This window comes from Protopterus annectens, chromosome 2.part2 (genome assembly GCF_019279795.1).
Source record: "Protopterus annectens isolate FY-2018-M chromosome 2.part2, PAN1.0, whole genome shotgun sequence".
In the NCBI taxonomy this organism is placed as follows: Eukaryota; Metazoa; Chordata; order Ceratodontiformes; family Protopteridae; genus Protopterus; species Protopterus annectens.
The window spans coordinates 1,019,260,513-1,019,285,095 of NC_056730.1; the positions used below are offsets into that span (position 1 = coordinate 1,019,260,513).

General features: G+C 38.4%; 1 protein-coding gene across 2 annotated transcripts in view; it reads left to right on the forward strand.

Annotated features, from left to right (window-relative positions):
* LOC122795869 (leucine-zipper-like transcriptional regulator 1) overlaps positions 1–24,583 on the forward strand; it is a 1,318,154-nt gene that overhangs the window by 902,053 nt on the left and 391,518 nt on the right. For both annotated transcript variants that reach the window (XM_044064282.1, XM_044064283.1), the window contains one exon: positions 2,476–2,524. In XM_044064282.1, the coding sequence (XP_043920217.1) occupies positions 2,476–2,524 (49 nt within the window). The remainder of the gene's footprint in view (positions 1–2,475; positions 2,525–24,583) is intronic.

Below are 24,583 nucleotides of genomic sequence, written 5' to 3' on the forward strand. Positions count from 1 at the left end.
CGTCTTCACCACTTTTGCTATATAAGTCAAACTGTGTCAGACAGTTATCTGCCAAACATTAGGATGTGAGCCAGGCATTGGAAGTTTAGGATCATGGTTATATATTCAACTGGAAAATCACTGCATCTTCTGTAACTTGAAGTAAAGTACACTTACATTATTTGCATAGATCTGGATATATGAAAACTCTGATGTTTTTCCTGATTTGACTATAAAGACAAGGGCAAAGAAAACTGGGATCAAATGGAAAACTTGCACTTTCAGTTAATTTCATAAATCAAGACGCCATCAAGCACCACACCATTTGCTTCCATCCTTCTTACTTGTATACAATCCTCAACACCATGCATCATCCTGCTTCTTCACAGTCCATCCTAAATGCAACATCTATTCTAGGTTTTACTCCACCATAGCACATTACCATATGACAATGCACCGAGTCACAAATACGGCATAGTCAATTATTGCATTTGCATACAGTGTAAGCCACCCAGAGCTAAATGGTTTCCTTGGCTAGATAATGCCATGTGTCTTCTCATGTATTTGAATGAAGACAACTCGTTTGGTGGTGGCCTAATTATCACAAAGTGCATCTGAGATAGTGCTTTTGATTGATCATTTCAGTGTGTCATTGGTGGTACCACAAGGAAGAAAAATGGTGGTAAAGTTATAATGACAGAAAAATGTCCTTAAAACATAAACATTGACTGAAATGTAACAAAGGATGTGTATATGTTTAAAATAATGGACAGACAGGTGCATAGCAAGATGGATAGATGGTGTTTCCTTATGTTCAGATGATGTTTCTAAAACAAGTCACACTTCATTACTTTTTCACCTCAAGAAGAGCAACTTGAAAAACATAAAATATAAAAAAGTGATGGTACATTTTAACACAAAGGGGCAAGTCATGCCATAGCAAATAATGGGACATAACCCACTCTGTCTGTACTTTATACATATTGCTGGTGGTGACACATTTTCAGAAATACAGTATATAACAAAGTATGATCTTTCTAATTGTCATGGTGTAGTTTAATACCCAATTAAACACTGAAACTGGATACTATTGATAAACTAATTATCCCATACTGAGTTTAGTGGGAACATATTTATAATATGTTTTGTACAGCACATAAAACTGTACCTCAGTTTTATTTATAAGCAGATAGCAAATAATGCATGCCTTATTTTCTGAGAGCACTCCCTTTATGGATTGTGCTACCAGTTTGATTTTTGGCCTATATAACTGAATGTTATCTAATTTATATTCCACTTTCAGGAATTAAATGTTTTTTGTTCATTTTGTTTTTGAAATGTCTCAAAAAAATGCACCTAAAACGGAAGCCATCTAGGAAAGACAGTAACATTTTATAGCAACACTCAGTCTGAATCTACTACATGTGCTCACATGCTATTAGTTTGTAGCTCACTTTCTCATTATTATTTGTCCTAAACAGCAAGTGTTCTACTGCCTAGTAGCCCAATGATACTGAAATATATAACCCTTCCACAACCCAACCCTAGTAAACTGTACAGGCCTTCCAAAACCCGACTCTAACCCTAAAGCTGTCATCAGCTACCTAATCCTAACCTGAATCCTCGCTTCTTATCCCTAATCCTAAGACTCCCTCTCATTTCCTAAGCATAAATTCCCCAATCACTCCCTAAGCCTAAACTCCCCTCTCATGCCCTAAAGCTAAATCACTCCCCACTCCCTATGGATAAATTCCACAATCACTCATTAATCCTAAATTCCCCTCCCACCTCTAAACCTAAATTATCCTTCTGTTCTCTTAACCTAAATTAACTGATCACTCCCTAACCCTAAACTCCTCTACCAATCCCTAAACCTATATTTCCCAATTGCTCTATAACCCATTAACACTTTTCCTTGTCTGTAAAAATAAATTACCCTCCCAGTAGCTACCTAAACCTAATCTAAGCTCCCATTCTCTCCCAGTCCATCCCATAGTATCACAATCATCTTACTCAAACTCCAGTATGTGTTTGAGCAAGATCCAGCAGGTCCATTCTCTCTGCATGTGTGCTGCACCTCGGCCGAACATATATTTAAAACTGAGCCAAAAAACAGTACACGCAAGCTGCAAGGCACTTGAGTTCCTAACTGTAAGAGTTCCTAGCTGTAAGATTGTGGCATGACCTGCAACATTACATCTGTGCTGGCTATTTTAAGCCTTACTTTTTACAAGTACATCATATTGACTCCTAGCTAGTTTACTGTTGCTTCAAAATGTAACTACCAATCCAGTATTATTTTCTGGGATTCTATCTGATAAAACATTCCACATCTGAAACAACAAAGAGAAATTCATACTTTTGCCATGTACAGCTTCACATTAAAACAGTTTTTATACTATAATTATCTGTTAATGTCTAATTACAAATGTATATTCCTTGCTTCCAGTAAATGCTTTGTTTCTGACACAGCATAAATGTTTTATTTTCTTACAGTTATGAAGGAAATTCTCTCTGAATTTGGAATCCAAGGAGTAAGCCACAGGTATGAATTGACTGTATTTATATTTTATACACATATAAATTCTGAAAAAAGTCAAAGGTATTCCATGCTCTCAAAAATATAATATTGTGTCATGTCACAGTATTATTTTAACAGTAAAGTAATACAGTGACTCAACTCATATGATCGCATTTATATCATGCTATCAAAAGATGAAAATAGCGAATGCTATTACATCGAACCTAAATATCTAAACCACAAAATATCGAACATTCAGAACAGCGAATTTATTCCCATGGAAAAAATTTGCTATTCCGAAACACATACACACAACACAAGCTCACCAAAAAAAACAGCAATCCACACACATACACTTAAAATCCTACATCTAACCCTACAGTAAACTGTACATACACTACTATCTATCCACTTACCTTAACCCAAACCATAACCCTAAGGTCCGTCACTATCGCACACTCACCTAACCTGCGCCGTAACCCTAACTCACTTAACCCGCCCCTAACCCTAAAGTCTTGTCACTATCGCACACTCACCTGACCTGCACCCTAACCCTAACTCACTTAACCCACCTCTAACCCTAATGTCCACACAATCGTACACTTACCTGAACCCGACCCGTAACTTCCCACCACAGCACTGAAAATAGCGAAGCCACAGAACCGGCTAACCAAATTCTTTCCCTAGGAAAAAATTCGGTGTTCTGCGGCTTCGCTATTTTTAGCATTCGCTGAATAGGAGTTGATATTAGAACATTCAAAGTTTTAAAACTTTGATGTTCTGATATAGACCCCATGTGATCACCTTGCCAAACAGTGGAAAGAAAAGAGTGATCATCAATATAATGAAAAATAAACTGCAGTTCCATGTAGGAAACAGAATATTGTGAACTGTGCTCCTACAAAATTAACCCCTTTTACCCCCATACCCTAACTAACTAGTAAGTTATAGCTAGTTAGTATGGACTAATTCTGAGGTCACTGTGCATGGAGTGGAAGAAATACTAATTGGTACTACAACCTTGGGCTCAGCATAGGTTCTCCTAGTTTTGCTATTTTTATTTTGACATTCCAATGATTGTAATTAAAGGTCATGTAATTACAACACTCATCCATATTATAATCTTAATTTGTTTATCTCTGTGCTCCATACAGATGCTATTAGTGTTTCTGACTTCATCTGAATCTGTGTTATAAGTAAACAACTTAATGGACTGATGAAGACGTACTATATTCTATTTCAGTTACATATCAAAAAATAAGAAAATACATCGGCTCAGGATTGTGGTGAGAGGCCAATGGATGGGTAGGGGGCAATATAACACATAAAAGGCAACTGAAGTTCTAAGTAAACTTTGTCAAAACCATATGCAGTTACTCATACTAATTTCATAACCATCCTCTAAGTCACCTGAAGCTGTATGATATTCTTATCAAAACATATCATAACTTCTTGCCTTTTATTTGCAAAGCTTATCCCTAGCACAAAGGTTGCCCACTTTCCAGGTTTTTAAATAATCATGCCAAAATTAGTAATGACTTTTAAGTTTCTCAGTTACCTTGTAAGCTAACTATAGTATTCAAATGTTCACAAAAGGGAAAACTTCAAGGCTACTGCACTACTGATATTTAAAACCCAAGAAATAAGATATTGTATATAAGGAATTATCAGTCTGTCTGCTCTTTCATTATCATAGTTAACAGATAAGCTGCTTCCTCTTTCAGTCAGTATCCAGATTCATCTGAAATCTCTTTTTTAGATGCATCCTAGACATTCTTGAACTCCACTATTTTTACTAATGCCACAGCTTTTTCAAGATGATTGTTCTATTCCTGTATGTCCCCTCTATTAAAAACATTGTCTCACACCATATCTGTGCTGTCATAACTTCTGTTAAAAACATTCTGTCATACCACATCCGTGTTGTCATTCCCCCTATTAAAAACATTCTGTCATACCACATCCATGTTGTCATTCCCCCTATTAAAAACATTCTGTCATACCACATCCATGTTGTCATTCCCCTATTAAAAATATTCTGTCATACCACATCCGTGTTGACATTCCCCCGATTAAAAACATTCTGTCATACCACATCCATGTTGTCATTCCCCTATTAAAAACATTCTGTCATATCACATCCATGCTGTCATTTTTGTGTCCTCATCTTCTTATCTGCTGCCATCTTCTTGTAAAACTCCTGTTAAGAAAGATATAGCCCAAACGGACCTTATTAATTCCACTGAAGGGTCCTTTCCTTCTTCCTCTCTTATTAACTTAATTTATTCTCTCCCCAAATGTCTTTAGTGGTACATCATTTTTGTTGACATTTTTATACAGCCACAATGTTGTGAGTACCTTTGCAGAGATGGATCTTCAAAACACTATGAGCTACCTCACATGTGCTGCTCCGGCTGTTTGCACAGAAGAATAGTTTGCAATTTTGCATGAACAATACATATCCTGATCCATCCCATAATCCCACTTTTCAAACTGCCTTATCATATTAACTGCCACTATCAGATTTCCGTCATCTTTTTTTCTAGTATATATTTTTACCCAACATGAGCTGTCTTGCATTTCAGTATGTACACTGCCGATCATTTTGGTAATTCTTCTAACCTTGTGAAATCATGAACATGTTATTTATACATTTAAAAAAAAATCATATCTGAAGTGTTCTCTCTGCTCAGTTTTCACTGTTGCATTGCCCATAACATCTAACATTAATACTTGATCAGGTGTATCAAAGCCTCAAAGTTTTTCTTATTAATAATAATAATAATAATAATAATAATAATAATAATAATAACATTGGTTTGTTAGCCATGTTCATACTTGTACTCTCAGTATCATGCTTCAGTGCTATACTGTAGATAAAATATATGAAACAGGTTTCTTTTTAGTGGTGTGTGTGTGTGTGTGTGTGTGTGTGTGTGTGTGTGTGTGTGTGTGTGTGTGTGCGTGTGTGATAATCTCTCTCTCTCTCTCTCTCTCTCTCTATATATATATATATATATATATATATATACATACACACACACACACACACACACACACACACACACACACACACATATTGATAGATAGATAGATATAGATATTGATATAGATATAGCTAGATACAGATACAGAGATACAGATATATATATATATATATATATATATATATATATATATATATATATATATATACATATACATGTAGACAAGGAGAGAATAAAGACATGACCATAAAATATTCATGCAATTTTTATATTCTAAAAGTTATAAAAGTTATAACTTAACATTTTCTGTCAAGCACTGTGCAGTTCAATTCAGCAGGCATCACTGTTAAAAACATAAACAAGACTTCTGATGACCATCATGCATCTTATGTGAAAGCATGCTACCTAAGTCAGAAAGGTTTGTCTCTCTTTTCACTTGAATAAAGAACAAGTATTTCTGCAGTCATCATTAGTCACAGGTCATAAGCAAACTCAGGAACCACATTCGGTCATTAAACAGCCTATAATGTTTGTAAAGAGATTACTTTTTATATGCCTATAAAGATCATCTAAAAAGTTTCAACCAAAACTGTATAGTTCCTATTCTTTTCCATATATATGTGACATATCTTTGCTTAAAAATCGATGCAAATAGTTTTAAAAGGTTGCAAAACTTGATAAGAATCATTTATAAAAATTCATAAAACCCACATTGGCTTTCAATTCAGTAATATTTGTAAGAGCATCTACTAACTATAATATTATTTTTAAAGTGCATGCTTGTTTTTTTAAGAAGTAAACATGCATCCTTCAATCTTTTTGGCAATTCATCTAATTTATGAAAAGATTCTAGTGGTGTAGTCTCAGTATGTAGGGTATTATCCAAAATAAAAGCTAACATATGGCACACTTTTGAATAGATATTCTTTCATACTCAAATATAATAGGTGCAGACGGCACTCCAAAAGGTATCAACTATATATAGGCATTCCTTTGTGAGAATTTATGGTTTAGTATTTCTTAGACCAATGATCCAAATTATGTCATGAAAAGTAGGATTCACATCGAATTCAGAAAACTTCAGATTCTGTAAAAACTGTAAACATGCCTTCTAGTTGAAGTATAGGTGAAAATCATGTTGGCTTAGGGGAGAAGATGTTTTGCCTTACAACTTTGGGGTCCAGAATTTAATCCTGACCTTTCTGTACTGCCTTTGGGGAGTTTAACAAATACTTCCCCTTCTGCATGCATTTTCTCCAGTTTTTTCCCAACTCTGAAAACATGCGACCTGATTGTCAATGTAAACTGCATTCACCCCTGCACTTGAAGCATGGATTATATCTGAAAAGATGCCTAAAACAGACCATTTCACATACTCAGCAAATAAATAGTTGTAAGGTAATGTTATGAAGATACTACTTGGTAAAGAGTTAACTTATTCTCTCAATATAAGCTAATAGATCCGTCAGGTTTCAGTACAGGTACCACAGGAGCAGCACTTTCTGTACAATTTACAGGAGTAATTATGTTTCTTTCAACATCCAGTTTATTTCCATTTCTGCTTTGGTACATGCAGAATAAGGAACTGATCTGGACTGAACATGTGTTTACTGTTTGAAGGAACATGAATACAAGCTGCAATTTTGTTTAGCATCCTAGTTTCCTCTTTAAATAAAGGAGGTGTGCAGAAACAAGAAGTGAGAACGCAATTATTTCTTTGTTTGTGCTTCATTTCATTGAATATGGATAAAGCGGCTAGACATACATTTCAAATACATGTACTTAAGAGCAAAAGCATACATTTACGATCCTTATCTAGTCACATCCCCTGCAATGATGCAAAAAGAAAGAAACATCCAAACATTTAATTAGTGCTTCACAGAAGTGCTTCTATTTCTGCATACCTACAACGTTTCATGTTTACTAAGCGCATTCTATAACACTCCACTTTCTGAATATGTTTGCTTTATTTCTTCCACATTGGAGTCAAAGTTATATATACGTTTACCAGCACATGTGGGCCAGTAAATTTAACTATCACAAGTAATGTATCCTTTTTTTCCCCTTATAAACATATTTCATTTCAGTAACTCCTACATTTTTTGTATGTTCTCCTTTATACATTTTGAAAGCAAGTTCATTTGGTTGGAAAACTGGCTTCCTTTTCTCCCTAAATTTCTGTTCATTTCCAGCTGTTATACTACCTCTAGTGTCCACTTGAAACTACACAATCTCCTCTCTGTTTTCATTTGCATCATGAATAGCTTGACATTCTGCATACTTAAACTTTGAACTCTGTATGAAGAAAATGTTTGCTTTGGACATTCTATTGTTTCTTCCTAAGCAATAAAATGTGAATAATCAGTACAAAACATTCATTTCTTTTTAGCCCAGACTTTTTGTAAGACATTTTCTTGGTTTAATTATGTCTCCAGTTCTACCACAAACACAATATTTTATTTGGTTAAATTTACATTAAAAAGTTGCATGCTTTCTACCAAAACACGTTTAACATGCATTAACATTGCAGCATCCTGTATTCTTGGGACAATACTCTTTTGCTTAGTTTCATGCTACTGTCAATTGTCTAATTTGAAAACCTTATTCATTAAATTTCCCTTTCTACTGTTAAAACAATATTTAAGACATTTTTCAGGTGGATAATTATTAGCTGATAAGAGGTCAAAGCAAGAATCAGAGGGGCTGCAGCCAATTGACATAGAGTCTCAGGTAGTCTATGACAGAAGAATGCCAAAGAAGCTGAAAAGGAAGGTGTACAGGACAGTGGTGTGACCAGTACCACTGTATGGTACAGAAACCTGGGCAGCAAAGGCAGAGCAGATGAAGAAGTTAAGAGGTGATGGAAATAAACTGCCTGAGAATAGGGTGGTAGGATGCACACTGTGGGACAGACAAAAAATGAGGACATAAAAGCAGAAGCCAAAGTAGCTCCAACTGCAGAAAAGATCAAAGAGAATAGATTATAGTGGCTTGGATACATGCAGAAAAGCAGAACACAGTAGTGTGAAGAAGACTTGGAACAGACAAGAAGAAGGTAAGAGGAAACCAAGACATCCAGCAAAGGGGTGGATGGATTGTGTGAAAGAAGATCTGCGACAGTCAGGCATGAGTGTTGAAGAAAGCAGGAGTGTGGCACTGAATCAAGAGAGGTGGTGACAGTTAACATGATACCCTGACCCCATATAGAAAATGAGAAAAAGGGGGCTGATGATGATGATGATGATGACGAATAACCATCTTTGCATGCTTTTATCATTTATTCCATATTTATACAATCTTATATTTAATCTTCCTCTTTAATAACTCTCAATAATCAAATTCCTGGACAATTTGTTTCAGCATAGTTCCACAATCTGTTACTAATACAGTAAACTTATGAGACTCAAATGTGAATCTCCCTTGCAGTTTACAATTTTATGATTACAATATCTTTTAATAAGGTTAATAGCTGCACAGAGTGGGCATAATTCTAAAAAAAAATGTTAATGAGGCAATATTGTGACCTAATGGTTTTTAAGTATACAGTAGTGCCTTCTGTGCAGAGTCTGCATATCCTCCTTGTATTTGCATGGGTTTTCTCTAGGTAGTCCAGTTTCTATCCCTATTCCAAAGACATACAGTAAAGTGGAGTGTGACTCTAAATTTCCCATAGGTACAAGTGCATGCATGCATATTTGATAAAAAAGAAACACCTGACAACAGAGATTGGGATTAGCTGATCGTGCACCTCCAAAACTTTACGCCCAAGGCAATTGCCCAGTTTGATCCAGCCTAGTTATGCTACTGGCCTACACCCCCTACCCACCCACTGGTGAAGCAACACTAGGGCCAGCATAGAACCCAATGTCACACTCACCCCCACAAGATGGCTTTCATCTCCCTATAGAAAGACTGGTCTGGAGACTGCCAGGCACACAGCAGGTGGTGGTGAGGCAAGTGCAGGATGCAGTGAACACTGTCACACCACATCCAGTTCCATGGCTGACAATGCAGAAAATATGAACATAACCAGAGATAAACAAAACAACAAATGACAAATAATGGATCACCTGCAGAACACAGACAGCCAAAAACACCGTCACCCATATGGCCAACACCATATGGTCGACACTAACAATATCAACAGCGCCAGAACTTCACAAAAAAGGAAAATACAATTTCCTTTTTTGTGCTAGTGGGGGGGTTATGCCCCTCTGCACACCCCGTGGGGGGCTCTGCCCCCACACACCCCCGTACCTTTAATATACCAACTCCAAGATCACACTACAGTGCAAGAATGAAAATTTTTCCATTCCGCACAATTGGGAGATAGCATTTCCCCTTTGTCGATATTCTAAACGTCGACCATATGGCGTCAGTCATATGGGTGTCGGTGTTGTGAGCTGTCAGCATTCTGTATGGGACCCCAAATAATACTCTGAAGAAGATGACAGTAATGAAGAAAAAAAAAAAAAAAACCAAAAGCAATAATCATGAGGTTGTGCTACCCTATTTTGTACTACAGGCCCCGTAAGGATAAAAATAAAGTCAGCTGAGCAATGACAATGGCAGCAAAAACGTGATATATAGGCCTGGGATGCACCACTTATAGAGCTATATGGACTATAGGGTGGGGATATGATGGGAAGTATCTTGTCACTGCTGAATAGGACAGTGTATGAATGTCAATCAGTATGTGAGTGAAGTGGGCAGGGGTAGTTGCCTTTAAGTGTTGGAGGTCACAAATGAGATGTGCAGAAGTATGCTTCCCACATTAATTTTTGTAAAGGCATTTTAGTTTTTTGTGTTTTTCATGTGAAGAGCTGCAGGGACCTTGGTCTGTTGTAGACAGCCAACTTGGCAGTATAAGTCAAAGTGCTTTTTCTGTATTTTTTTTTTTTTTTTGTGGAAATGGGTGTGGATCATTTGTAGGAAGAAGGACACCTATTGGTGCAAATGTACCAAGCAGCTTACTACTGTGTAAGGTGAAGTATTTTTAAGAGATGATGGGTCATAGATAGGATGTTGGAAGCCAATTAATGCAAGTATACTAATGCAAGTATACTAATGCACCACTCAGCTTGCTACTGTGCCAGCTATGGCTCTCTTGTGTATGTCCTGTTTATGTACACAGCTGCCCCACAGAACAGAATGAACAATAGCACTCCAGTACTGTAATGATGTACACAGAAACAGGAGTGCTTCCCCCTAACGGGGCTTGCACATTCATATTTATGTACATATTGATACTGCCCATATCCACAATTGTTCCACCACATCTGTACTTGTACTTGCATGTGAAGTGGTATTTTGATAAAAGGTGTTGTGAATCAGCTCTAGGAAGCTGAATGGCAATGCACCAATCAGCTTCTTACTGTGCAAGCTGAAGTTTTTTTTTTGGTCTTCAGTTCAGAGCTGAGGAGGTGGGGTGTTGCATTGGTAACAGGTACCTCACAGTAGATGAGTCGGCAACAGATGTGTGTAGGGGAGGTACAGTGACTGTTGAGCAGGCATCAGGCACAAACCCTGCAGACAGGCTGAGATTGAACAGTTTAAGTATTGACTCCAGTAATGCATACTTGAAAATGACACAAATGCAGCCTGGTATGTTGTCTAGTCCCACGCAGATATTATTTTTAGTCTTTGGTAAGGATTTTAAGACTTGCTGCAATCTGATTTCAGATAAAAATTAAATTTTCAGGGACACTGGTTCATAGGTTCATAGGTAGATACTAGGCTATCTGCCCGAGGGCATTTTTAAGCCTAGCCAGAGTGTGTCGGCTTTCTCCGCCCCATTGATTAATTAACTGAGCCTCTGTCAAGCAGAGCCAATAAAGTGATCCCAGGGGTGTATTTTCTGTTACCCATACACTCATCAAGGCTTCTCTTGAAGAGTGCTAGTGAGGGGCTCTGCCTAATGTAGTTAGGAATTTTGTTCCAAACAAATAACCACCCCATCACGATGTAACGAATAAAAATCGTACAAAATGTAAACAGGACCCCACCTGTCAACTTTATCAGGCCGCCCCCATTCAAAATCAAATTTTTAAGGAAAAAGAAACCAGTATCATCATTTTCGTAAACAAACGAACCGGCTGACAAACAATAGATATTTGTCATCAAAGATGAAAAATAATCACTACTAGGAACTAACCTGTTACGTGCATTGAAACAGCCCAGTGGGTTATCTTTTTTTTTTTTTTTTTTTTTTCAGAAGTACCACATGCCTATAAATTGAAAGAAAACTGTTTAGGGCGCTAGCAGTGGTACAATCCAAACATCACTGAGGTAACAATGTTGGTAGATGGGGTAAATATAACACTATATTTATTGATTCTATCCCAGTGATACCATTGGACGGTGCAGTGGTGCAGCGGTAGCATTGTCACCTCACAACAAGAGGTTTTTTAGTTCGATTCTCAGCTGGGGTGCCTTCTGTGCAGAGTCTGCATGTCCTCCCTGCATTCATGTGGGTTTCCTCCCATGTTACAAAGACATGCTTCTGAAGCATTTCTCCCCAGGCCTCCACTGAAAATTGCCTTGTTCCAAGTCAGACTTTCCTGGTTAACAAATGTTAAAAAAATAAAGTTATACATGAGTTTAGTGCATTGTTCTGTATTATTCATTAATTTCCTGATATAACTGCAGAATAATTTGTAGTTTTCTTTGGTATCTGTAATGGCCTTAAATATTATACTCTGCTTTACATTTTCTACTGATACTCTTTTAAGTTCTTTGCTGGTATATTGCATTGTGTTTCTGAAATAAGAGGATGGGGATTTCATACAAATCTTTATCATTTCCTTCACTTGTTATACATTTTATTTATATAATAGTTCCACCAGAGAGGTTTATTCCAGAATTTACCATTATATTTAGGGCAGACAGTTACTGACTTACTAAATGTGAAATACAAACTGCAAAAAATACAGGTACCTTTTTTGTAAGTGCAATAAGGTACCTGGTGGTGTACATGTTGCAGATATTACTGCACACCCAAGGACTGATTGTAAGGCACTCACCCTTCAGCTTGTACCTCAAAACACCCCTGAGAGCAGTATGTATTTATTTATTTTTACTTATTTGCATTTTTTTTCCAGGCTTGGTTTTATCTGTACCATGCATATTGTCTGATGCCTTATTGCATACATATTTTGTATTTGCTTTGTTCCAGACAAATGACTCATCCAGTCTGCTATCTGTAGGTAGCAATGTTGTATCTATGTTGCTTAAACAAATAAAAAACAGAGAAACTAGTGGTCTTAAAACTTCGTTAATGAGCTCAGTCACAATAATTTCCAAAAATCATGAAACCCAGGTAGGGTACCAAAGAAACAAGCCTTTATTCATCACAGACAAGCGATCTTCAGTAACAAAAAATCAGAAATATTTTAACAACGTTAAACATATCAACTTTTATATACTTAGAATTAGGTGTAGAAAATATACGTATAGTTTTATTTCAAACCTGCCTGTTCATGGCAAACAACAAAAACAGGGCTGTAAAACTGTATTTTAGGACAGAAAGTATCCACTCCCACACATTAGTACTGATTAGATCAAACTAATTCTTAGTTAAGGAAAATACTACCTATCAGATTCAGATCTGATGAAGTTTTGTTATTATACAAAACAAAAGTGCTTATCCTTTATTGTATGGTGATTTTATTTATTTTTTTATTATATGTTTGAGTTGTGGTTATTCGTGAATTGAACTGAGTTCTATATCTCAACTGTGGGCTGCTCTCCTTTTTGTGACCTTGATGTCCAGCCAGGGTGCCAAAGCAAATAGCTTCCACAGAGCCATATATCTGATGTATGACCTAAGCCCATGAGTGTAATGGTACATAAGCGGACATATGAGCATAAGATTCTCAGACTATCTCAAAGCTAGGACACCAGGAGACACTTGAGGAAACGTTAAACTTGGACAAGCCACGCTGCTTCGCAAGGGACGGCTTGCACCTGTCACCCCTGGGCTTCCGGATATTGGCAAAGGCTCTTGCCACCCCCATAGTGCCTTTTTTAGGCAAGGCTCAAATTCTAAACCTACCACCCTAGAACACCAAAAAGGAAAAAAACTAAGGGTAATGCTGCTCAATGCCAGAAGTCTCAATCTCAAGATGCACGCACTCGAGGCCCTTCTCAATATGGAGAACATCGATGTCTGTGCTGTGACAGAAACCTGGTTCAAGGCTCCTGAGAGCACCCCAGCACTAACAGGTTTCACCTCATATCATACGTTCCGGCCCCAAAATCCGGACAACACCAAGAAAGGAGGGGGGGGTGTCCATATTCATAAAGGACACCCACACCTCAAGGTTGGTGGCAACGCACGATGCATCGGAGACCATCCAGGTGCAATTAACCATAGGCAAGACTGCTCTGCAATTTGTAGCATGATACAGGCCACCCTCTCAAACTCAGGAACCTCACATGGCCTTCCTGAAAACATTGGAGGATAAATGTATCTCCAAACACCATCATACTAGGTGACTTCAACTACCCTAATATAGACTGGGAACACTACTCAAGCCCGAACACTCTAACCCAAAGATTCCTGGAGTTCATAAACTCAAATGCCATGGAACAACTAGTCACCATCCCCACAAGAGGTGAAAACATACTTGATCTCATCATCACGAACATGGGATCAAAATGTTCAACACCGGAAGTATACCCCTCACTGGTGAGATCAGATCATAAACTAATCTCGCTGGAGGTCCTCATCCGCCCCCACCTGAAACAAAAAGACCACAGTGAAAAACTTCTCAAAAGCCGATTTCACACTTCTAAAACTAGTGTGGTCTCCTTTAAGGCCCCTGAGCCAGTGATAAACATTACTCAAACCGCTGAATCACTTACAAATGCCTTCTACCAGCACCTACAGGACTGCATGGATCAGGCAATCCCAAACAAAACTAAGACTCTCTGTACCAAAGGCAAGCGTCCAGTCTGGTGGACCCCAGCCATAAACAAGCTCTACAACAAAAGGAGGAAGCTACTACAAGATAGAGCAAAATCCTTGAAAGGTAAGACACCTTTGATCATTATAAGTAAAAACTAAGAGCTCTCATAAAATCATCCAAGGCAAATTTTGAGAGAAAAATCGCCAAGGACTCTAAAGACAATCATAAGGCCTTCTTTAGCTATGTTAGAAACCTAGGAGGAAACTCCCAGATATGCTCAGAATTAGTTCAAAATGATGTGAAAATTACTGAACCTACACACATTGCTAACATACTGGCTGACAGGTTCAGTGCTAACTTCTCCCCTCCCCCCAAAAGGACAGATATCTATTCCAGCCGATTGTAGCGCCCCAAACATCTCCAACGCCCAGGTGAGAACTGCCCTCACTAAGGCAAAAACACAGCATCCATGGGACCGGATGGTGTCCCCGGCTATGTGCTTCATGAACTCAACGAGGAATTAAACCCACAGTTAGGACAGCTGTTTAATCTTAGCCTCACCTCAGGATACGTACCCAAGGAGTGGCGCACGGCGACTGTGGTCCCACTTCATAAGGGCGGTGCCTCCACAGACCCTGGAAATTACCGCCCCATTAGCTTGACAAGCCTTATCTGCAAAGCCATGGAGAGGATCATAATGGAACTCATAAATAAAGACATAGGGAACTTGCAGACTTTGGATCCAACCCAGTTTGGCTTTGTCAAAGGCAGATCCTGCCTCTTAAACTTGGTTGACTTTTTCGAGACAGTCACCAAGGCCATTGATGAGGAAAGGCAGTCCATACAGCCTACCTCGACCTGGCAAAGGCCTTCGACACAATACCCCACTCAGGTATCATCGAAAAACTCATCAGCTTGAATGTAAACCTATACATCACAAGATGGGTTGCAAACTGGCTAAGCGACAGAACCCACAGGGTCAGAGTTGCTGGAGCCATGTCAGACTCAAAGCCTGTCACAAGTGGTGTCCCACAGGGCTCAGTCCTGGGTCCACTCTTGTTTGGCATCTACTTTTCTGAAGTACAAGCAAACACAGGAGGGTTATGGCTGACAAAGTTTGCAGATGACTGCAAACTGGGCGCCATAGTCGAAAACACATCTGACACAGATATCCTCCAGAAGGGCCTCACAGAAACGGATAACTGGTGCCAGAGCCATGGCCTGAAGTTAAACGCAAAAAAATGCATAGTCATACCCTTCGGGAAAAACAAGGTTACCCCTAGCTACCGTATAGGTGACAATCCACTGAGCACAGAAAAAGTCATCAGGGATCTGGGGACCCAAGTTGACAGTAGTCTTTCGTTTGACACTCATGTTGCTAAAGTAGTTAGGAAAACCTTCTATATCGCCCACCTGATCATGAAGGGATTCACATCTAGATCAAGGGAGGTCATCGTCCCCCTCTACTCATCACTCATTAGACCTATGATTGAGTACAATCCCCCGTTCGGAATGTATCTGACCAGACACCTGATGCAGCTTGAAAGGCCCCAAAAGTTCCTCACCAAAAGGATAAAGGGTCTCAAAAATATGTCTTATGCTGCCCGACTGAAAGAACTCCAGCTTTATTCAGTCTCATACCGCTTGCTCAGAGGTGACCTGTGCCTGACATATAAGGCCATGTCAAACCCAGATTTGATGAATATGCTTCACCTCAAAAAATCTAGATCCCTCAGAACCACAAGGGCGGGAGACTTAAACCTTGACACGGTTATAAATAGAATGTGCTGGAGGGAGAGATTCATCACCCAGAGACTCCCTATGCTGTGGAACAAAATCCCGGTACATGTGAGGCAGAGCACCTCGCTGGCCTTGTTCAAGAGGAATCTTGACCAATGGATGGGAGATCGCAGATATACCCCAGGGATTACTTCGGTGTCACTGCTTGACAGAGGCACAGAAAAATGATAGGCATAGTTTTTATTCAAACTAAAGGGGTGGTGAAAGCCACATAACTATGGGCTAGGCTTATGAATGCCCTTGGGCAGATAGCCTAGTATGAACCTATGAACCTATGAACCTAAAAGGTCAGCTAAGGGGTTGAAAGGTAGCGAATGGCATCCTCTTGGTCCTTAAGAAAATAGAAGATAAAAAAATGACAATGGAAAAAGGGGTAAGAAGGGTGGGAAGTAATACTGCAACAATGATTGGTAGGGCATCTACTGTTATGGTAGGTTCTGACATAACTGGGCTGTCTCCTTCTGTAGATCCCTGTTGCAGTATTCCAGTACTGATGGATGATTCGCAAAGCTTAACATTTAGATAGGGTGGATGAATCAGGCATAGGAGAACTGTTAGTAATCCAGAGACAACCGATCTGGCAAAAGAGGCTCTGGATCTTGAGAAAGCATCTACCTATAGTGTTTCATGAAAGTGTGCATAGATGACCAAGTGGCTGCTTCTAGAATAGTTCAGGAATCAATTCCCTTGTAAAAGGCTCCAGAGGAAGTAAATGCTCAAGTGAAGTGTCTTTTGATTGTGGAGAAGGTAAGGATTTACTGCAGTGGTAGTAACAAAAGAAAATGTACTTAAAGATCCATTTAGCAGTGGTTTGCTTAGTGACAGAATTGTCTAACTTTGCCTTCTTAAAAAAAACAAACAGCTATTCAGTTTTCATAATGTTATTTGTTTTATTTAAATGAAATCTGAACTGCCTGTGCACATCCTTGGAATGAAGGATTTTTTCACCTTTGTTCTGAGGGTTTGGAAAGAAGATTTGAAGATTTATGCCTGGCTGAGGGACAACTCAATGATCGCTTCTGACATAAAGGAAGGCTTGACCTTCAGAGAAACTCTGCCCTTGTGAAAAATTAGGAAGGCAGGAGAGGCTGTAAGGGTTTGAAGCTCAGAAACCCTTCTAGCAGAAGTAAGGGCCACCAGTAGATTGGTTTTCCGTGTACAGAATTTCAGAGAAGAGGAAGACACTGACACAAAGGTGGCCCAATAAGTTTCTTCCAAGACAAAGTTTAGGTCCCATGGAGGGAGAGTAGCCCTCTTGGGTGGGACCAAATGAAGGACACCCTTGAGGAACTTTATTACCCCAACACTAGAGAAAAGTGGTGGATCGATAGGCAAACATGTAGAGATGATAGATAAATGTACCTTAATAGAGGAATAGGCCAGACCAACTCTTAATACACACTCAAATAAGTCAGAATAGTAGGAATTCCAGTTTGAGTAGGATTCTGCTTGTTAGTATGACACAAGGGAAAAATATTTTCCATTTGGATATATAAGACTTTCTAGTGGTAAGATTTCTTATGTCCTGAGGAACCTGTAGCACGCCCACAGAAAACTGGTGTCTGAAAGTGATCAGAATTCTATCATCACACTGTCAGGCTGAGAGATAGGATGATGGGATGAAGCAAAGAGCCCTTGTTTGTGTGAATAAGTCCACTCTGTAGGATAATTTGTGATAACCTCTGACCAGATAATAGAGAAGAGGGACCAATGTTGGCTGGGCAAAAAGGGAATCAACAGCAAGATTTCTGGCTTGTCCCTTTGGATCTTTTACAGAACCTTTAGAATTAGAGAAAGAGGTGAGAAGGCATAAATACCCTCCTCATCCCAAGGGAAAGGCATGACTCTGTCCTCCAGGTCTGTGGGGAAGGAGTCCTGGAGCTGTTGTGAATGGAGACAAATAGCTCTATCTGAGGAATACAAACCCTAAAAGAACAGGCAGTAGCTCAAATAAATCCAGTAACCATCAGGTCCAGTATCAGCAAAAATAAACAAAAAGTCACTGGAGCTATGACCCACTTTCAATAATAAGTAAAAAATAGAGTAAAAAATTTTTATTAACTTAAGAATCCAAGCAAAAGTTAAAATCAAGCTAGTAATAACTAGGCTTCTTAAGGCAAAATGAATGAATGCAATGAAACAACTTAGGCTGATATGCATGATGTCATAACTACATGACCCTCATTATTCATTAAACCTTTTTCTGACGTTCCCTTGGCACCCATTTCAATGAAACATTGCCATTCAAACCTGGTGTTATATGCACTCCTAAGTGTAATATCCAATAAAACGTGCTACTTCTGTGCATTCTTTCACATTCTCCTCATGTATTATCTCATTTATACATTTTAAAATAGAAAATTTAAAATTTTGGTCAGCACCTTTGTCTTTCTTATGCTTGTATAATGCATTTGTCAACAACTGTCATTTAAATTCAGATAAATGATTCTCAATATGCTCTTTAAATTTCTGATTTGTTTTCCCCACATAATATGCTTGACATAAGTTGCATTTAGCTAAATGTACTAACTTCTTTGTTTCACAGTTTCCATATGCTGCTACTTATATTTCTTGTTTGTGATGGGATGAATGAATACATTATCCTCACATATAAACTGACAATATATGCACATACCACATTTATATGTATCTCTCTTCTTTGTTGTATTAATACTTCTATCCATATGTATGTTCATTATAACATAAACCATGTTTCATAGGTTCATAGGTGTGTACTAGGCTAATGGCCCTGGGGCCTTTGCAAGCCTAGCCCATAGAAGTGCCCTGGAATTGTGCCACCTGTCATTAGTTCCCAGTGCCTCTATCAAGTAGAGCCGCTGAAGTAATCCCCGGGGTGAACTTTCTATTTCCCATCCACTCATCAAGATTTGTCTTGAAGAGGGCTAGTGAGTTGCTCTGCTTGACATGCATGGGAAGTATATTCCAGTGCATGGTCAGTCTCTGGGTTATGAATCTGTCTCTTCAGCATGTTCTGTTGATTGTGGTAATAAGCTTGAAGTCTCTGGAGTGTGTGGTGTGGAGGGATTGGGATTTCTTTAGATGTAGCATTTCTAACAGAGCTGGGTCAGACATGGCTTTGTAAGTCAAGCAGAGATCGCCTCTTGGTAGACAATATGAGACAGAGAATAGCTGGAGTTTATTGAGTCTGTACATGTAGGACATGTGTTTAAGGCCTAAGATCCTCTTTGTGAGGTACTTTTGTGGCCTCTCCAGCTGTTGCAGGTGTCTAGTGAGGTACATGCCAAATGGGGCATTATACTCTATGACTGGTCTAATGAGGGAAGAGTAGAGAGAAATGATGACCTCTTTCTTCCTGGATGCAAAACCCTTGATAATGAGATGTGCCACATAGAAGGACTTTCTGACCACAGTGGCAATGTGGTGGTCGAAGGAGAGGTTGCTGTCAACCTGTGTCCCCAGATCTCTTAAAATGCCTTCAGTGTTCAGTGGACTCCCACCGATGTGGTAATTAGTGGGAACTGAGTTTTTCCCAAAGGAGATGACAACACATTTTTTGCCATTAAGCTTAAGGCCATGGTTTCAACACCAGTCATTGGTCTCAGTGAGGCCTAATTCTGACTCTTTTTATATACGAAAGTAGGTCTGTCCATATCATACATATCCAACTCTGGGACATTCTTTAACAGGTGTATCAATTTATTTCTTTATTTTTTCTCCCCACACCACAATGATAATCAGGCTTGAAGCTCAAACTGCCAGTTGGTTCTTGTGTTACTCAGTGAGGTGAAAGACCTCATGCCAGTTCATTCCACTTAGAGGTGAAAGTTGGGCACCAAAAATGGTGCTGTCACCTATGCGGAGGGTGGTTTTTTTTTTTCTCTTCTCTTATGGCCTTTAGCCTCCACCACACACACACACACACACACACACACACACACACATACACACACACACACACACACACACACACACACACACACACACACACACACACACAAACATCTACTTAGTCTACTGGCTAAGTTGCACACCATTTGCACTATGTACATGCTAGATTGTTGTCACAGGCAATGTACCCGCACTCTTGCAGTATTACCAATGCAAAAGGGTGAGCCACCACCTTACCCCACCATGAGTGAGCTGACATCACCTGCTCATTCCCATCCTCCCCACTATCTCCACTGCCCTTGCCTCTAATTCCACCTGGGTTGCCTGTGCTGCAGTCATGTCCTTATTCTGCTTCACCATGAGGCCAGAAAAATTGAAATGTATGTCTTAATTATTTTCATATTCTGCAAATTATTTCACAGATAATCTGCAGTACTTACCTGGATTGTCACTTCCCCCTGTAAGTATTCCCTTTTACAAACTTCTTTATAAATTGCTTCCAGTAATGCACAGATCCAAGTCACTGTTAAAGTAACAATGAAGCAAACTCTTTGCTGATTCTAATATGAGTACTGCTTCTTCCCCACTAATGTAGGGTGGTACTGCTTATCGAGTGAAACAACTTACTTCACTTGTCTGCATGATCATTTTACATCTATTTTCCTTTAGATTTTACTGTCTATGTTATATCTTGGTGTCTGCTCCCCCTTATATTTCATTATTCAAAAAATTAATCTGGGATGCCTCAACTAGAACCTCTTCAATATTCATTTCTTCTGATGTAGTAGTGCTTATCTGCCAGTTACAAGGAGTAATTAAATACTTAACTTTTAAATTACAGACCACCTTTTCCGTAATTGTATGGAGTAGCTTAACATCTTCTGCTCATAAGCCCCCAGTCCCAGTATCTACTACCTCTAGCTGTATGCCCCAAATATACATCGGGGGGGCAGCCATACTCTGTACTGAGAATCAATAATGAGAGTCCAAAAACTGACAAAAATAAATGTGATTTTAGACTGAATAAAACGAAATTCTGAACTGTATTTTTCCCCAGACTGAGTGTCTAATCCCTGCTCTCTTATTACTTATGTACACAAGCTCTGAGAAAGCTGTACCTCAGAGGATGATGACAACTCCAAGATACAGCAATCTCTGAGTAAATATAGGTTACCATGTTTGTATTTACTGTTCCAAGGTTGCAATTATGGTCCTCAAATATGCAATGGGCACCCCATTTATTCCCTCTCCAGTGGGTAGCAACAATACCATATATATATATATATATATATATATATATATATATATATATATATATATATATATATATATATATATGGGGTCTAGGACACATGCTCGGCTAGCATATGTCCGAATCACAAAACATCAAACACACATACACGAAAGCGCTTAACATCAAAAAGCGCTTCCATGTATGTGTAATTCAAAAAAAAAAATCTACATTAAAGCCCCCCTGCACCCCCCTACTTTATTATTGTCACTCCGAGATCGCACTACAGTGGGGAAAAGAGAATTTTACCTTACCCGCACTGTAGTCCAATCTACAAAACAGGCACACATACACGGAAGCGCTTGTCAATGTTAAGCGCTTTTGTGTATGTGTGTTCCATGTTTTGTGATTTGGACATATGCTAGTCGAGAATGTGTCCGGATCCCATATATATATACATATATATATATATATATATATATATATATATATATATATATATATATATATATATATATATATATATATATATATACACACACATTGATGCATGAATGTAATTGTTCTGATGAAGCCTGGGAGATTCCTGGGTGAAAGGGCTTAACATTGTTGGATTTGTGTTGTGCATTAAACAGTTTGTTACAGTCCTTGCTTTCTTGACTGCTGTGCCTTTGATTTTTTTCCTGTATATGTATATATATTACTTCTAGAAAAATGTTGCAGCAAAAGCGAAAAGCGCACATTGACTTTTCACTACTCTTGTACTAAGTAACTGCACTTTTCATAACTGTGAGTTTCCATACCTCATCCATGTAGAATTTGCTGAAAAGCCTTTGAGCCTCCTATACTGACTGGGGATTCAGTCCTGAATGCTGCTGCCTGCCACCTTCATGTTTTTGTCCAGCTTACAAAAATGCAGGGATAACTTTTTCAGAGAACAGCAGTATGTAGAATCACATGCTACTACTTCTGATAAAGACACTAAGAGAACTCATCTGTATTGGCATAAAATTCAGTTTGTTACAAAGGTATGCAGTACCATATACAAAATCAGAAAACATTCAGAGCTTTAAGATCTGTTGGCCAGTTGTTAATGTGGCAATCCACTATTGTATGGAAGCAGATATAACTAAATATGTATGTAAGTTATGGTTCTACATTTGGCTAATGTTGGGCTAAATATACAAAGGTGTGTGGCAAAGAAAACCTTACATGCTCTGACTGAGATTTGTAACCAGTCTGCAACTGAGTAATGTGGTGAAAACTACATACCAAAGCTGTTTTAAGTCATGAACATACCCAGAAGTAACAAATTATCTACAAATGCTACCACATACAATGGCTAAGTCCATATGCAAAGTAGGTATACAAACGAGGCTCCACAGTATGGTATGAAGTTCACATATATGGAAACCATAAAATACACTGATGATTTATTCCTGGAAATTATAGTTGTAGAACTACAAACTAACTGGAATGAAAGAGGGCTACCACACTTGATGACCACGTTTTTTTAAAGACGTGTTCAGTGGACCACGGCTGAGCAATAACATCTAACAAAACAACTGCTGTTTTGATTATTCCTCTAAAACATACAAGCCTTGGAGCCTCTGGAGGTAGGCAGGCAGACATACTGACTGAGGGAGATAATCACATCTACTGATCCACTTACACACTGATTCCTCAGTTCATCTTCCAGTGACATCCACCACAGGAAAGGAACCCTTCATTAAAATGATATGCACATCACCTTGCAGTAGCTTATGAAAAGATTTCCACTAAGCTTACAAGTATGTTATGAAAACAGCAGAATTGATTAAAAACTGTGACCAGTGGTATAACATTGTTACACTAAATAAACAGCAGCAATAGTGTCAAAAATTAATCACTGATATGCAAATACAAAACTACTGTTGCTTCAAATAGAAGTTAAATCCCAAAAAGACAACAAAAGAGACATTGTTCTAAATTTTCTAAAAATCTTTATTTGACATGAGATTTAAAAAGGTACACATAAAATAATAGAAAAGAAAACAAATCATAATAACATTTCCTTTGTTATTTTCAAGCAGTATATATTTTAATGATTTTCATTCATTCCAGCATTACAAAAACTGCCAAAGTTCTGTAGTCCCTTAAATTCTACTCCTCCTTCGGAATACTATTCTACATGCATTGCTCCCACAAATTCCATTTATTTCTATGTAGTTTGTTCCTTTTCTTGTCTAAATATCCTACTTCTGTTTCTTATATCTCCTTTATGATATTCAGTAATTCAGTTACATTTGGTTTAGATTTTGATTTCAATTTTCTAGTAATTTCTTTTTTATGGCCAATAGCATTAAACTTAGGCCTTACTACATCTGGGCTTTTCAGATCCTATATCCCAGCTTAAAGGAATCATTTACATAGTTCCAACCTTTTGCTCCCCCATCATTTCTGACAAAGTATTCTGTAAGGACTTTTTAATGACTGCAAAGATGGTAAACATATACCCAAAAGCAGTCGGAAATGACCCAGTTAGTGTGCCTGTTCACAGAAGGAAGGACCCAGCAGAAGCAGCTGAATGGGATGGTTAGTAGACAAGATGAAAAGTCTTGGATGGAAAGAGAACTGGGAGATCAAACTGGGGTCAGCAGTGACTGACCATCAAAGGTGGCAAGCATGTCATCTCTGGAGATATGATAATGAAAGTAGAAGATTTATAATCTTTGCTAGGAGATGCTTACACAAATATTTTTTATATCCACATCAGACCTAAACACTTGCTCCTGGGAGTTAGTTGGAGCTGTGGGAATCTTGAAAGGGGTACATGAAGAAATATAATCTGAGGTTGTGTGAAAATCGTAAGATTTAGGATGAAACTCAAAGAGATAATTTCTGCAATACTTTTAAAAAACAGAGAACTGCAACAAAGAGTGTAATTCTTCTAGGGGTGGAAAGAATCTTCCATATGAGAAAAGGGAGCTGCTGCTTAACTTTATGACAGCAGCCAAAAAGGCAATAACAAAAAATAAAGTCTGATGCAGAGCTAGAGGTGCAGACAGTGGTGTACACAATCAGGGAGTTATGTAGAGAGAAAGGATGGGAAGAGACTGAAAGCAAAAGAAGATATTTAAATAAAAATGGGGTCCCTGAGAGGAATGGGTTGTGCCCAGAAACAGACGAGGATTGAGAAAAAAGTAATTGTAAGGATATTGGTTAACTAGCAAGGCATGGTTTGTGATCATCACTTGTTCAGTTTATGAAAACCTTACTCTTTTTTTGTGGGGGGGGTGTTAATTTG